This window comes from Carassius gibelio, chromosome B4 (assembly GCF_023724105.1).
Source record: "Carassius gibelio isolate Cgi1373 ecotype wild population from Czech Republic chromosome B4, carGib1.2-hapl.c, whole genome shotgun sequence".
In the NCBI taxonomy this organism is placed as follows: domain Eukaryota; kingdom Metazoa; phylum Chordata; class Actinopteri; order Cypriniformes; family Cyprinidae; genus Carassius; species Carassius gibelio.
Window position 1 is genome coordinate 5,466,078 of NC_068399.1, and position 16,772 is coordinate 5,482,849.

The 16,772-nt window shown below is 41.3% G+C and overlaps 1 protein-coding gene across 2 annotated transcripts in view; it reads left to right on the forward strand.

The window, feature by feature from the left end:
• Positions 1-16,772, forward strand: part of LOC127955952 (gastrula zinc finger protein XlCGF26.1) — a 34,651-nt gene that overhangs the window by 9,737 nt on the left and 8,142 nt on the right. Inside the window, exon 2 of one of the 2 annotated variants that reach the window (XM_052553647.1) lies at positions 392-588. In XM_052553647.1, the coding sequence (XP_052409607.1) occupies positions 417-588 (172 nt within the window). In that variant the 5' untranslated portion in view covers positions 392-416. Of the gene's footprint in view, positions 1-391; positions 589-15,456; positions 15,527-16,772 lie in introns of those variants that run through there. The other variant, XM_052553646.1, reaches the window with a different exon arrangement.

A 16,772-nucleotide genomic window follows, 5' to 3' on the forward strand; every position in this document is an offset into this window, starting at 1 on the left:
TACTAAGTCCCAGACTCTGTTTCAATGGCGGAATCAATCCCGGGACGTGTTTGCTTTCACACAGAAGGCAACCCGGCAATGTTCCGGCAGTTTGCCGGGTCCGATGTGCAGCGTGAAAGGGGCTTTACAGAGAGCATTCACTCACTTTTGACAGTGCATTTAAATAGAACACAGCTTCGTTACTGATTTCAGTGTACTTGAGTTATGTTTAGCAGATTCTGGCAGATATAGTAGGTCATCTGGGTATTCCATGCATACATAAAATGTGCATACTATGCACAGCGTTCATACTGGATACTGCAGCAATAGTAAGAGTAGTATGATAGTATGGCATTTCGACCACAGCCTCTGTGTTGTTTATAACTTTAGGAATCTGATTCATCTCTTACAGATCCACGTGACACATTGTTATAAAGATGGCATTTATTAAAGTCGAGAGTGAAGACATGAAGATTGTAGAAATATTTAGAGTCAAACAAGAAGATACTGAGGAACAAACAAAGATGGAGTTTATTAAAGAGGAGAATGAAAACATGAAGATTGAAGAAACATTCAGAGTCAAACATGAAGATACTGATGAACAATCAGGTTGGTTTTCATTCTCAAAGCTGAACCCATTTGACCGTTAAAATGTCTAACACTACAGAAAAGGAATAACATTTTTTAATAATGCCACATTGGTGTTGTAATAAAAGTAGTTTAATAGAATATAAATGCCAATTCAAATATTTTTAATACACAAATATCAACAAATATGGAGCAATTAATTTTCAGTATTTACAGGTTATCTTCAGATTTCTTAAGTAAATTTATGAGCTGCACAAGTAATGAACACTGTGAGTGGTGTTGGACAATGTCTAGTTCAGATACAGATTTTCACATTAAGAAAAATCTTATATAACCGCATTTCAGCCTTTAGGCCATTTTCTATGAAACGGGATAAATCAAGCATATAAATTGTAAATTTAAAACATAAATATTACTGTCTTTAATTGTTTAGATTTTTTAGAAGGCACATTTACTTCTTTCTCATTTACGAGTCTGTTTTTGCTGGGTAAATAAGTTGATTTTGCATTGATCTGACCATAAACGGCAAGAAAGGCTTGTTGGAAATGCAAATTCATTCTGTAGACCTCTTGAAATAATCATTAAGACATTTCTTATACCATTTAGCTTATTTGCAACTTTTTATGACTAAGTTTTATACTACTCACTTCAGGAGTTTTTAAAGACCTGTGGGAGATCTGCCTTGTGCTGAGACAATTTGGTAGCCCTACTGAAAAAAAATGAAAGCCCTGGGATGTCAGGTTAGCGATTTTGCAAGCCATGATAATAATTATAATAATAACAATAGCATCTACACTTATATGTCCTGTAAACATTCGGAAAGTACCATATTTTTCGGACTTATGTCGCACTGGACTATAAGTCGCATTCATTTAGAACCAAGAAACAAGAGAAAACATTACAGTTTACAGCCGCGAGAGGGCGCTCTATGCTGCTTAGTGGTAGACTACAGGAGCACTGAGCAGTATAGAGTGCCCTCTCGCGGCTGGAGACGGTAATGTTTTCTCTTGGTTAATTTCTCTCGGTTCATGTCAAATTAATTTTGATAAGTCGCACCTGACTATAAGTTGCAGGACCAGCCAAACTATGAAACAAAGTGCGACTTATAGTCCAGAAAATACGGTATTGCAGAACAAACTGTAACATCAAGACTTTGAACTGATGTATATTTGGGTATCATCGGCATAAAAATGATACCCAAGACTCTTTTCTAATGATTTGCTCCAGAGGAAGCATATAAATGCTAAATAGTATGGGCCCCAAAACAGAACCTTGAGGGACTCCTAATTGGACCTGACTAATGTCTGATTTGTTATTTCCCAGAACCACAAACTGGGATCTGTTTGTAAGGTAGGATCTGAACCATTCAAGCACAGTGGCAGAGATACCAATGCAAACTCTTTAAGTCTATCTAGTAATATAGAGAGACCTAAGCCCCTTTCACACTGCCATTCCATAAAATACACTGGTAATGTGTCCTGGCAGTTGTTCCCGGGTTACTAGATTTTAACTTTCACACTGCCAGTGATTACCCGGAAGGTCCCGTAAAGACACGTGATATCAGTATGTGACGTGTAATGTACGAGTCGAAAATGCTAGGCACGTTAACTTTCACTAAAGCTTGCGAACGATCTCCACTTCAGCGTGGAAAGTGAGGAAATAATTAATTTCTGCTTCATTACAGTTTGCACATATTGTTTCGTAGGTTATGTTGATCTGCCTTCAAAAACAGCCGTGTGATAACGTAAGTCATCGACACACCTTTTACAGCATTAGCTCTGACTTTTGTTCACACAGCGCTCGTTTTGGGACTGAACCCGGCAATGTTACTAGGTCCCAACCCGAAACCAATCCCGGGACGTGTTTGCGTTCACAAAAGAAGGCGAATCTGGCAATTTTCCGCGTCCAACAAGCAGTGTGAAAGGGGCTCTACCACTCAGGTCTAGCAAAACCAAAATGGTAGAGTCAGCTGAAACCAGGAGTTCATTCATAACGTGAACCCAAGTGGTCTCCGTACTGTGCCCAGACTTTGGAAAGGCTCTAAAAGGTTGTTTAAAGACAAATGATAATTAAATTGTTGCATAACAACATGTTCTAGGACTTAAGCCAGAAAAGGAAGATTTGAAATTGGTCTGTAATTTGTTACCCTAAAATAGGGTAGCAAATAACAAAAAGTTATACGACTGTTTAATTAATACTGTAAGCTGGAGGGTGCTCTTGTGCTGAAATCCATGTATGCATAGAAGAAGTAATAATCTAGGAAATCACTAATGGTCCTGTCCCAAATGTCCGCACTTTTGTGATCTAGTGCCACTTTGACTTTCAGGTAGAAGTCTGCTGCGGAGCTCGCCCCAGTGAAATCTTTATAATTATATATAGTTTGTCAAGATTAATTGAGCTGTGACTCACTCTAGGCCTCTGGTCACGGCGCACTCAAGGCCGGGGTGTGTGATGCTGTTTTGTTGAGAAAGCGAAACCAGTTTGATTGGCCTTCCAAAAGAAAGAAATCTATATTTAATTATTATTATTATTTTTGCATAGATGTGTTTGACACATGAAAACTGTAACAATGTATCTTACGAGGTAACACAATGTAACCTTGCTATCACTTGAAATGTGACAATAAGTCCTTGAATTTGCAGTTAACCAAGGTGTGGGAACCCTGAATTGTGTTAATTTTTATGTCTTTTTTTGCGTTAGACCTGATGACACTGAAAGAGGAGAGTCAAGAACTCAATGAAAAGGAAGGAAACTTTAATTCTGACAAGACACAAAAAGGAGCTCAAAAGGTGGCAAACAGAAGTTGTGGACAGTGTGGAAAGAGTTTCAAAGAGCATGGAAAACTCAATTCCCACATGAGAATTCACACTGGAGAGAAACCTTTTGTCTGCCAACAATGTGGAAAGAGTTTTACAGAAAAAGGACACCTTAAAAACCACACAAGAATTCATTCTGGAGAGAAACCTTACATCTGCAAACTGTGTGGAAAGAGCTTCAATCAAATAGCTCACCTTAAAAACCACACAAGAATTCATTCTGGAGAGAAACCTTACATCTGCAAACTGTGTGGAAAGAGCTTCAATCAAAAACCCAACCTTAAAACCCACATGAAAATTCACAGTGGAGAGAAACCTTTCAAATGTTCTCAATGTCAAAGGTGTTTTACATATAAACATAACCTTGAAGTTCACACAAGAATTCACACAGGAGAGAAACCATTCACCTGCCAATTGTGTGGAAAGAGTTTCATTCGAAAACCGACCCTTAACTTCCACATGACTGTTCACAGTGGAGAGAAACCTTTCATATGTTCTCAATGTGGAAAAAGTTTTATATATAAACACCACCTCAAGGAGCACATAAGGATTCATTCTGGATAAAAACATTTCACCTTCCAACAGTGTGGAAAGAGTTTCACTAAAACAGAAGACCTTAACAAACAAATGAAGATTCACACTGGAGAGAAGCCCTTTACATGTGATCCATGTTTCAGATGTAAAGTTTAACATGTACAACCATACCGGTTTGATTATTTATGAATGTGATTTAACTGCTAAATTCAAATATGCTTTCGTGCTATGGCTGGTGCTGAGCCAGAGATGGACTTCATGCTCATCGCTTGTTATATGTGTTCTTTAATAGAGCATCACAGTCCCGCCCACAGCTGGTGCCGGAAGTAAAAATTCAATGTAATTTCTGCATTGACATTTGGGGTATAAGCCTTAAAAACATAACCATACATGGTAGACTTAAAACCAGCTACGGCTGTACTAAGCGATAGTATATGCTCATATAAACGCAAAAGGATCATGGGGCACTAACCTTGTTTTGATATAAATGCCTTTTATTCGCGATGTCTAGGCTAAGTACTTCATTACCCACAATCTTGAACAATCCCACAGTGTTGCATCTGATTGGTGGAGCCATAGACAGTAGGTGGAGCTTGTGTAACCGTCTGGTTAAACCCCGCGAAGGTCCGTGAAGGCTGAAGATCATTTAATAAAAAAAAATAAAAACCTGTGTTGCGTTTTTGCACGGTGGACTTATCAGTGCAATTCGATCTCCTTGGCTGCCATGAGAGTTTTGCAGAGAGGTTGGTAACTTAGCTAGGCTACTGTAGCCTTCATATGGTATGAGTCATATCAAGCATTTTATAATGCCACTGTCAAAACAATATTTAGCCTAGGCATACCTTTTTGTGCATTTACTGAACATTTGTGTAATGGCAACGACATGTGTTGACGACTTAGCGGTGATTGCAGTCAGGTACAAAGCACTGCACCATGTTGCTGACGTCATTGTTAACCACTTTTACACACGCACACAATATATAAAATACACGATGATAAATATAAAAATCAATACACAATACCTATATAAAACACTTTATTTACACGATTGTAAATTCACTACATTCACTATATAAAATAAAATTCACTGGAGGAAAAAGTTCGCGCGAGCGGCCGTCATAAGATTTGGAAGTCGCTCAAAAGGCTCATTGCCTCGTTCGCGGTTGTGGCAGTAGCTGGTTATCCTCACACATGCTCTAAAACTCTTTAGATACGGATTTTTCCTTAAGTCAATGGGAGAAATGAATGGGAAATTTACTTCCGGCTCCAGAGCTCTCTCGGGCTGTGATGCTCTATCAAAACAAATGGAAGCATTAAAATGTTCCTTAAAAATTATTTGGAGATTAACAAATTCAGAAACTGCAAGTTATGTTACCTTAAACAGTTCATCTGAAACAACTAAAGCCCACCTGAGCGCACATTCATTGCCATTGTGCTGTGGCATCACCCCCCCCCCCCCCCCCCACCCACACACACACACACACACACACACACACACACACACACATGATTGTAAACTACCCCTCTTCTCTATCCAGAATTCTCACTTCGTGGTCATGAAAATTGTGTTTCTTTTGTTGTAAATGATGTGAACATTTATACATAGCAGAAACAAAGTGATACATTAAATCACTATTTAAATAAATAATACAAACTATCACAAACAATCATAGTTTGTAAAGATGCATTTCTCTTTAACAGTGCATTCATTGGGGAGATGGAGTAATTACATGATAACATCAGAGTAATTACATGATAAATCTAATATAAAGTGTAACACTTTTATTACACATTTGTACTTTCATTACCAAAAAGTCAAAAAGTGTTGTTACCAATGTCCTGTTACACAAACATTAGAGCTATAGATACTATGTACCAACGTGTACTTACACTGTGGTTACATACTACATACACATTTAGTTACTATGTTAGTACACAGGTATTAACACTTAATATAAAGTGGGACCCCTCTTTTTCCCTACTATATAGTAGGTGAGTAGGCATAACAGAACGCAAATGAAGTATACGTACGTCCATTATTGCAATTCTCACCTACTCTTTTATGAACTATAATATTCAGATTATATATTCAGATTATAATATTCCCCCGAAGAGGGGAGCGCGTGCGGCCACCAGACTCCGCCCCTTACCTGGACCCTTCCTCGATGAACACTGCCCAACCCTGCAGCACGACGAGGACACCAGATTCCCTGTTTATTTTGGACACTCTTCCCCTTTGGCCACTTATCCCCTTATTTTTATTTGAGTTTTGTTAATAAAAGCCTCTCCGAGGCCTGACGCCACGCCCACTGTGTCTGTCTTGTGCTCCTCCCGTGACACTGGTGGAGAATGGTAGCACTCCCGTGTCACGGGAGGAGCACAAGACAGACACAGTGGGCATGGCGTCAGGCCTCGGAGAGGCTTTTATTAACAGAAATCATAAAATAACACAGGGAATAAGTGGCCAAAGGGGAAGAGTGTCCAAAATAAACAGGGAATCTGGTGTCCTCGTCGTGCTGCAGGGTTGGGCAGTGTTCATCGAGGAAGGGTCCAGGTAAGGGGCGGAGTCCGGTGGCCGCACGCGCTCCCCTCTTCGGTCCGAGGCGCGAGGGGCGGCGGCTTCCTTTAGCGGCCGCATCACTCTCGTTGGCCGCGGCGCTGGCAGGGGATGGACGGCCCGGCATCCTGGCCCGTCGGCCGTGTAAACGGGTGCGGTTCTCTTCCGGATCGCGGGTCCGGCAGCTCACGTCTCTTGTGGTGCGGGAGTCCCTCAACGCACCCTTCCTGGACCCACGAGGACACCAGTGTGCATGCACAGGGAAGAGACCGGTCTCTCGAGGAGAGGCGCGTTGGGCTTTTAAACAGCGGCGGTGATGAGGCTCCATTCCCTTCAGGTGTGCCCCATCACACGCCGCCAGCCCTGACTCGTCCAGCGCCCCTCCTCTCACACACCCACTCCAGTCGGGAGCCTGGTGAAGGGCGGCGATTTAGGATGGGGTGCCGGTGACAATCAGGGAGGAGGCAGCTGACTCGTCACAATATGATTATACTATATATACATATTTGATATATTCAATAAACAATAACAAACAATAGCTGTCCCAAACATACAATACACAAATCCAGGTAAACACTAAAGTGTTAAATATGTGAAATACATGCAAGCCTTTGTATCACTTTTTTTTAGATCACACTTGAAACCAGCACCTCATCTCAGATGAATGCATTTACATGCTCATGTGCTGCTGGAAGAAGTTTGTGCAACCATTTGGTTGCATTACCAGACAGCACATTTTAGTGCGCTAGGCACCAGGAATGTTCCAGCTGCCCTTGCATGCACAAGGTAAACCACTGATCCTTCATACAGTTTTAATTTGACAACACATAGCAATAAATAAGCAGTTATAAATAAGTCACCATTAATTAAAAAAAAGTGCATAATGTTTAAATCGGGTTACAATCCCGTATAATACATAAATAAGTGTTTTGTTCGGGTATTACTCCAGAACCAGTGGATGAGCTTGTGGTGCGCAATCCAAAAGCCTCTTGTAAGAGCAGTGTGTTCAGTCTACTCTATACAAAGCAAATGAAGGCACTCCCCAAATACTAAAAATAAATTTTCGAAAGAGTTAACAATTAACACAGTGAGACGTAAACATTTTGTTTTAGGACCTTTGCCTGATAATGATGTGATTGCTGGAGCATCATCCCTCATTTCCCTTCGACCTCAACCACTAATTGCGAAGATTGTTGATGGGATGTCTGCTGTAACCATGGTTTCATAAAAAATTGGAGAAGTCCCAAAAGGTTCACTGCTTTCTTACCAGTGTCCTGATGTGCTGCCAACGGATGTGCTAATGTCACACCCAGGGGCGGGCTATGCTTTGACCAAGCCACACCCCCTCTCAACTTCCACCTCGAGGAGGTCCCCAAAGCCAACCCAATGACCAGACAACACGAGAACAAGTAGGTGATAAAACAATCTTCATTTAAATATTTAAAAATAGCTTGGGGAATGGGGAAAGGGCAATTAAAACTAAACTCTGACTCGGCCCTCCAGATGGGCTACGGCCGGGAAGAGGTCAGGGAGCAAGGGGGCCACGGGGATCCGGGGCGTGGGACTCGGGCCCCGGCCTGAGTCTTAGGTATCCGTAGCGCCCTCCTTCTTCCTCCTCTTCGCTGAATACAGCTCACGGTAAGTACTGGTTCACACAGTTCGTTCTCGGGGTGCTCACTCCCTTCCTCCACAGGCAACGGCTGGGACACAAAGGCACAGTTAATTCGGCTTAGTTTTTGCTCTCACCTCTTCGCTGATTGCAGCTCACAGTAAGTACTGGTTCACACAGTTCGTTCTCGGGGTGCTCACTCTCTTTCTCTTTCTCCACAGGCAGCGGCTGAGACACAAAGGCGCAGTTAATTCGGCTTGGTTTTGCTCTCACCTCTTCGCTGAACTCGGCGTACCGTAAGTACAGGTTTCCTCAGTCTCTCCTCGTGTTACCCACTCTCTCTCCTTTTCTCTCCACAGGTATCAGCTTGGGCACAATAGCACAGTTAGTTTGCTTTGAATGGCTCTCACCTCTGGGCTGAACACAGCGTACTGTAAGTACAGGTTTCCTCTGTTTCTCCTTGTATTACTCACTCCCTCTTTCCTTTCCTCTCCACAGGTATCAACTTGGACACAAAGCACAGTTACTCTGCTTTGGATGGCTCTCACCTCTGGGCTGGACACAGCGTACCGTGCTATCTCCGGAGATCTGAAGCACGCTCACAACATATACTGTACTGAACTAGGCTAGGACCAGCAGTCTCCTTGTCCTCCCGCGACGAAGTGCGTGAAGGCGGGGGTTTATCTGACAGGACACACGGCAATACACAGCAGCCCAAAGCAATATACAGCACCACGTCAAAATTATAGGTTTTCACAGCACGAAGACTCACCCACCACACTCAGTGTACGAAAAGGACACCCGTCTTCCTTCACTTCGCTTGGTTCGGATCTGGCGATGGAATATGCGGCCTAGCTAGTGATGTCGTCGTTGTGACTACTTCAATAAGTATTCCTTCGGCTCTCCCACCACGCTATATTAGGGGTAGGGCCGCCCTCCTCCTCCTGGAGAGATCTACACAACGCCAGGTCAATATACAGGGCACTTTCGACTGGCTCTTAGTACTCACATCAATGCCGCTTCCAATCCCCTTTTTCACGTCGTCTCAGTTCGCCGTATAATCCGTTCACTTCTCAACCTTTAAGGTTCGCGATGTCTTCACAATCATACAATTCCAGCCTGAGGGAGAGAGAGAGAGAGTTAGACAGCCACCAGCAGCGCACCAAGACGGGCACAACACAGTGCTTCACACACACCAGAAAGAGCTCCCAGACTGTGAAATAACTTGGCCTTAAGTACTGCCTTGTCCAGCGTATCCTCCAATCACCAACCGCTGTCCCTAACTAGGCACAGGTGCATCGAATTCCCTGGGCTGAACTAATGCACATACAGAGCCTGGAGGTGACACCTGAAATCTAAGGGATCATTGAGAAGGGAACATTGGATCAATCCAAAAGCTCGCTCTGGTTTACCATGTGTCGCCTCCGGCTTAGAGCAAACAAGTTCTATAAGGCAGCTCGTGTGAGGTCAGAATCTACTGCAAAAAAACTTTCTGGCCGGATCATTAAAGCTGCCCCCCAGACCAAATCACATGCCGTTATTACAAATCTGAATTTGCTGTATTGTATTGAATTTATTTACTGCATTTTCTCTATTATTGCACATTTATTAATTATGTTACCTACTGTTCTACTGTCTATCTTTGTTGACTCTGGGATATTTGTAGTTATTGTATTTGACGAACAACATGCTCCACTCACCTGGAGGAGGGCGGCTGCTGGAATCGTGCTCCTGCACCGGCAGCACCACATCAACACTCTCCATTTCAACATTTGCATCCTCCTGCTCACCACAGAGACATCTTTTTGCCGTCCGTGTCTGGCGTGATTTACTGTTCCACGGAAACCTGGAAGGCACAGCCTGCAGTGTGAGATATTTACGTTCGGCCTGTGGAGGGACGCGGACATCATCCTCCGTGAAGTGCATAGCACACACAAAAGAGCTACCCTTCCTCACTGTAAATGCCGCGCCCTCATCTCTTCGTATATCCCAAATCCAACACCTTTTCATGCTTTCATTGTTGGGAAAGGTATGAAACGATAAGAACGTTTGTTTCTTCTTCAAGTTGAAACACAAAGGTACGCAACAAGATTGACTACTCTTAGTCTCCACCATCGTTCTGGAAACGCTTTAACCGGAAAAAAAGTTTTACCTACTTCCAGGTCGCTGACGTCACGCTGTGAAAAAGTCCTATAACTCAGACCAAGACAAAGATCCCCCGAGATAGAGACAGGAACTAACAATTGGAATTTGCATTAACTCGGGTCCCAAACCTGAGTTTACAACTCAAAGGGAACAGAAGGTAATTTACATGGAGGACCCCTGAGAAAGGGCACTCCCATCACAGTAATCAAAATATCTCTTGACTCTTAGGATCTATATTATATTTTAATATACTTTTGTAAGATTGAGACCATTATACCAGTCGCCCTGAGACAATTCAAATGACACCAAATATGACTGTAAATATCACTTGCATTAATGTAGACCATTATATTCTACTATTGACCATTCTGAGTGAGCTATGTGAAGGGAAGGAATGAAAATAATGAATAAAAAGAGTACGGCTGCTGTGAGTGCAGGCTTGTTTCAACCCAGTAACATGACAACACACCGGCCCTTGCAGCCAAAAAACAGATCTACAGGAGGTGGCTCCAGCACCTGACAGTAAATCTCACATGTACATCTCGGAGATGTAAGGAATAATTGACAACGAGCCGTTGAATTATTAGAAAAATAATGCACAACCGAGGTGGTGATGCGGTCACGACATGAAGCAACACTGTAAGTACACTACTATTATTGCCAAACTTGTATTTATATATGAGGGAAAGATGGTGGTATCTAACAATAAAAAAAAATCATAATGACAAAAAAAAACTTGAAATTTCATTCACTATATTAGATAAAATGCAAATAACAAGGTTAAATATCTTCGAAATATTTATCGTAATTAATCATTTATTTATTTTAGAAGCCTGAGGGATTAAATAATAGTTAAATTCAACAAAAAAAAAGAAAAAATGAAGGAGATTTAAGCCACTTTTTCAAAGAAGATAGAAGAGATAAACAACATATTCAAGAGATAACAATGTTGAGTTTTCGTAATTAAAAATTATATCTTTAAGAGTAAAACTGCCACATTAGTAAGGTTAAAATTATAAGAGCTAAACTCTTAGAAAAATTCAAACAAAAGTTAAGTTACCGATAGCACAACTAAAGCACTGATCACCATAATGGTGTCTGAAAAGTTGCATCTAAATGTATAGGCTACATCATTTGAGGTACGTATTTGACAGCCAATTGCGTCCTACGAAGGCTGATTTAGTCACAGAGGCACATCAAAGACAGTCTCAATTCACAATACACCCTCTGAAGGCTGCATTTAAGGCTGATTGCATTGGAAAGTGACTTCAAATGCGCTCTCAGTTTTGCGAGCAAATAGAGTGACAAAGTTATGACGTCACTTTATAGGCCAAAACGCAGAAGTGAGTTAGCATTTTAGCACTTACGTGTTCCCTCGCCCTAAAGTCTATGGGTTATTTGAATGGGTTTTTGCTAAATCGCCTGAAATAAGTTATGTGGTTAACAAAGCATCTAAATATTTTCACGTTTTGATCTATGACATAAAACACACCAGTTATAACCTTCCTGTGATTTTTGTGTCTTAAAAACGGTGGTTGCTAACAAGTTGCTAAAAGGGAGTACATCCTTTGGCGGGGACTTTAGACGTCATCATGACAAACAGGAAATTTCTCACTAGCCCGCGTTTCAGCCTCACGTTCTTAGAAGTTTACCTTTCAGTTAATATACATAACATTATATATTTAGTCTTTTCAAATTGCAGTTCTTTATTTCTGTGGAGAGGCTGTAGTTCGACAATGTTTTTTTTTGTTTTGTCCAGAGATGCAACCACAAGTCGTTGAATGAAAGATGCTCGTTTTACTGTTTTTTACCGTATATTTAATGTGCTATATAAACGTGGACAGATCAATGAAGAAGATTGATGTAAATGCTGAAAAACTCTATTCTAATATAATACAAATATTTTATTGTGTGATTCCCCCACCCCACTTTGTAATTTTAATCTGTAAAGGTGTAACTTTCATAAAACTAACATTGCTTATTTTGAATGTATCTTTAGACGAGCTGACCGGAAGCCCAGTGTCCACTTTCGCATCTGCAGCTGTCATTTTCCTGCAGGGGAAAAAAATTCTCCCTGTTTTGTTTCTATCCACAAATGATGTTCCCACTGGACAAATTTTGGAAGATCATTCATACTCCCTGAAACAGGATAGCGCTGATGTGCCTAAAAATGTTCCACCACCCATGGATGAAGAGGAGGAAATGGCTACACAATTTATGGCTGACAAAGATGAACCATCTCCAGCTGATCAAACCCTCACTATGAAATCTGAGGAACAACCATAGAGTAGCACAACTAAAGAAGAGCTGCAGTCTGAAAGAATCCATCTTGAGATTGAGTTAGAGCATTCCACAGCAGAGATTCAGTTTCTCAAAGACAAAATCCAAGGGCAAACGAGTAGCTGTCATGACAGGTATTCAGCCTCTCAGATGAGTGAAAGTCTGATTCGGATGGAGACAGGATTGCCAGATAGAGATACTTTCAGTGCTGTGTGTGAATATGTTGCTCCTTTTGAGGATTCCATTACGTACTTCGTTGGATGGAGACCCAAAGAAATCATCCTTGAGGACCAGATTTTCATGACCTTGATGAAAATTTGCCACAACTACACACACTTACACTTGCCTGTACTCTTTCTCTGTTGTACAAGGACTTTAAGTAATGTATTAATAACATTCATAGAGGTTTTTCACAAGGTCCTTTTTAAGGATATAATGAATACTGTTCCCAGCCGGGAGAAAAAACAGACCTGCATGCCTTCTTCATTTCTACCTTTCCAAAATTGCAGAATGATATTGGATTGCACTGACATCAAAATTGCTATTCCCAAACAAATGGATACACAGAGACCTATTCTGCATACCATGGCATGCACTCCTTCAAAGTACTCATTGGGGTGGCACCGAATGCTGTGATTACATACTGCATCATAACTTTACCCAGGATCTTTAAGTGATAAGGAGATAGTACTTGATTCTGGTCTTTTGAACCATTTCAAGCCTGGAGACCTGATTTTGGCTGACAAGGGATTCCTAATCCACAACATTCTGCCAGAAGGAGTCACAGTAAACATTCCCCCATTCCTCAGTCACGGCCAACTGACACTCAGTGAAGCACATGCCACAAAGCTGATTGCACAGAACAGAATTCATGTAGAGATGGCAAATGGCCGTTTAAAAGATTTTAAAATTCTGAGCTTTATTCCATCTCACTTGCGGCACTTTGCAGATAAACTGGAGGTTCACTAGTGCACAGCATACCTGAACCAAAGTCCTCTCATAAGAGAAGTGGCAACAGAATAGTGCAAAAACGCTCCTGCTCTCCATCCAGCCAGAAACACCTGCTCTCCATCCAGCCAGAAACAATGGATTTCCTGACGTTTCTAATATTACCTCAATGTAAAGGTTAGTAAGTTTATTAGATACCTCTGTTCTCTCCTCGTTCAGTTAAGCTCAGCACAGCTTCTATTACACTGTGTCTACACCAGGTGCGATGTGACACACAGCTTGTTCTAATGGGATTTCCGCATTGCACCACAACCTTATACAGTAAGAAATATGTCAGCAAATTTTTGATTGTTCAGATTTTTTTACAACTATTTTTAAATTTTTAACAAAATGAAGCATAACACCACATTCAGGACACTTCACCCGCCAAATAATAAATTTTAAGTTTACCCCAAAAATTATTGATTGATTCTGTCATATTATTCCAAATAACTTAACAATAACTAACATTCATTTTAATAATAACTATGTATATATTGAACAATATTTGCAGTTTACTTTTGTGCCAGCTGTTGAAGCATGTGGGATGTAAAAAAGTCTTCCAGGGCTTGCAGGTTTGATTGCCAAGTGTCATCTCTGGATATGGGGATGATGACACTTTGTTTTGTGTTCCTCACAGTGAAGTAGCAGGTTTCTCTTGCAGTGAGGTGAAGCTGCCCCTGTACTTGATGCTAGTAAGGGTGGTCTCTGTGCAGGCTGTAAACACCCCCTTTCCTTACTGACACAGAAGCCCTTATTATGTACTGCCTCACTAATTAACTTTTCTTTTGCATCGTAGGGACACTTGGCCTCCAGTATTGCAGATGACCCCACCAGACCATCTGGAGATGCTCCCAACACTCCTGATGGTGACAGCCATCTGAGTTGCTGTGGTGAATGTCTGGATGGCTTCTCTCTCGTTCACAATACTCCACTGTACAGACCAAACACCGTCTAGGGCTTGTTGCTTTCCCAGCACCCTAGCAAGTGAAGCAGTCACACACTTTGACCTAAGTACAGCTCCAAAGTTGCTGGCAGTCAGCCTTCCATGTATAAATAAATGCCAGTTTGGATTGTTGCGCTGACCAGTTGTTGCCACCTGAATAGCCCTCCGTTCCTCCTCTGACAAAGCCATATTGGCCAGGATAGCTTCAGACCCCTGATGACCTACAGACTCTAAAATTCTAGGAACAGAATGTGCTTCCAAGGTGTGAGGATTCTCTTCAGGCTCAGGTGAGAGAAGCCAGGACATTCCTGAGAACCTGCCCCTGAGTCTGTTCCTCAGCCAATCACGATCCTCTGCTCTTGGCTCTCATGTCAGTGGGTTATAAGGCTCATTCGGTGGAACAAACAGCTCCTCTATGGATTTTGCACCAAACGTTGCGCAAATGTATTGCAAAATGTAAATGTAAATACAGAAATGCATTGCCATTTTACATATTGCATTGTCATTTTGCATATTACATTCCAAATTGAATATTGCTACCCATATGCTTCCATATATATGAACACGAAGTGCCCTTCCCCATTTCGGCTCTGTCGATCTATCCAGAGCCACTAAAAAAAATCTGCCTGAACACAACATGTCAGTATGCTATCAACTCAATCATATTATGTAAATAAAATTTCCTAAAATAATAGGAAATGTGTGTGTTTGTGTGTTGTGAGTGTATATAAACCCTTTAAATCACACTGTGATTATGTATTTTTACTTGTAAATCACATTTGTCACGGTTTAGTTTTTAATAATGGTGTCTACCCCCAAACACATTAAAGTGCTGTCTTTAGGACAGAATTTCACATTCTTTCATTTGTAACTCTTAATATTGTTAATATTGTTACACACCATTGTACAAAATGTATTTAATATTGTATTTCACCAAGAAATCAACTCTGAACTCATCTGGCATTTACATTTTCTGTTCACTTTTGTATTTTTAGACAGCAGCGTGATAATGGGACTTTTATTTTGGTCTTATGTTGTGACGTCATAAGACTGCGCCACTCTCTTGCATTTGCAGCTGAAGAAAGGTTTGCGTTTTTATGCATTTTAATTTTTTTAATTACTGCAAAAAAAGTTAATGCATTATTATAGTTTTACAAAACACGCAAAATAGCTTAATTATGGATGATACTTAATTGACGACGGGCTGTTGAATTATTAGGAAAAGAGTACACACCCGAGTAGTAGTAACTCCGCTTCGCGTTGTGACTCGTGACCGCATCACCACCTCGGGTGTGCATTTTTCTTCCTAATAATTTAACGGTCCGGAGGCAATTATTTCGTTTATAGTACGGTTACCACAGCTCAATATTTCGACCTTAAGATTTATTTAAAGGGATTAGTCCGGTTTTTGTACTTAAATCACTATTGTGAGTAGGACTATTTCTTCCGCATATCATCTAATGCCTCTTTTGCTAGTTCCAAAACGTCGTTTTAAAGCTGGTAACGGAGGCTTGAGCCGTTGATAGCATTCCAGCAATTATTAATTGAGTTATTAGAAAGAGAGCGAGAGTGAGAGACACACAGAGATAGAGTGTCTCTAAACACTCTTCTGTTGCAGCGCATCTAAACAGCGCTGTTATAACATATCTAGTGAGAAATGTCATACATAGCCTTCAAGTTGCTACGCTATATATGCTGATAAAATCGTCAGAGCAGCGCTGAAAACACCTTTATTGTGGAAAGCCGCGTGAATGTTATTACTGTTAACTCTGCGAAGTGATATTGACCTGTAACGCGGTCAGGAGAGCTGCCTGGAACTACGTTCGCCGTGCGTTTCCCTGAAAATAAATCCGCAGCTCACAATGTTTGTCAGCCAATCAGATTCAAGCATTCAACGGCCCCCTTAGTATATCTAACATTAATAAACACTATTTTTATGCGTAAACACTCGCACATGAGTAACAAAGTTAGGTGTCTTTTTGCTCCATATGTAGTGAATCAATTTATTGTGAAGACCAGTTCACTCACTGCCAAGTACTGATGAGAGAAACGGAGCTTTATGTAACTTATTTTAATTTATTAAATAGTGAAGTGAAGTGAAGTGACATTCAGCCAAGTATGGTGACCCATACTCAGAATTTGTGCTCTGCATTTAACCCATCCGAAATGCACACACACAGAGCAGTGAACACACACACACACACACTGTGAGCACACACCCGGAGCAGTGGGCAGCCATTTATGCTGCGGCGCCCGGGGAGCAGTTGGGGGTTCGATGCCTTGCTCAAGGGCACCTAAGTCGTGGTATTGAAGGTGGAGAGAGAACTGTAC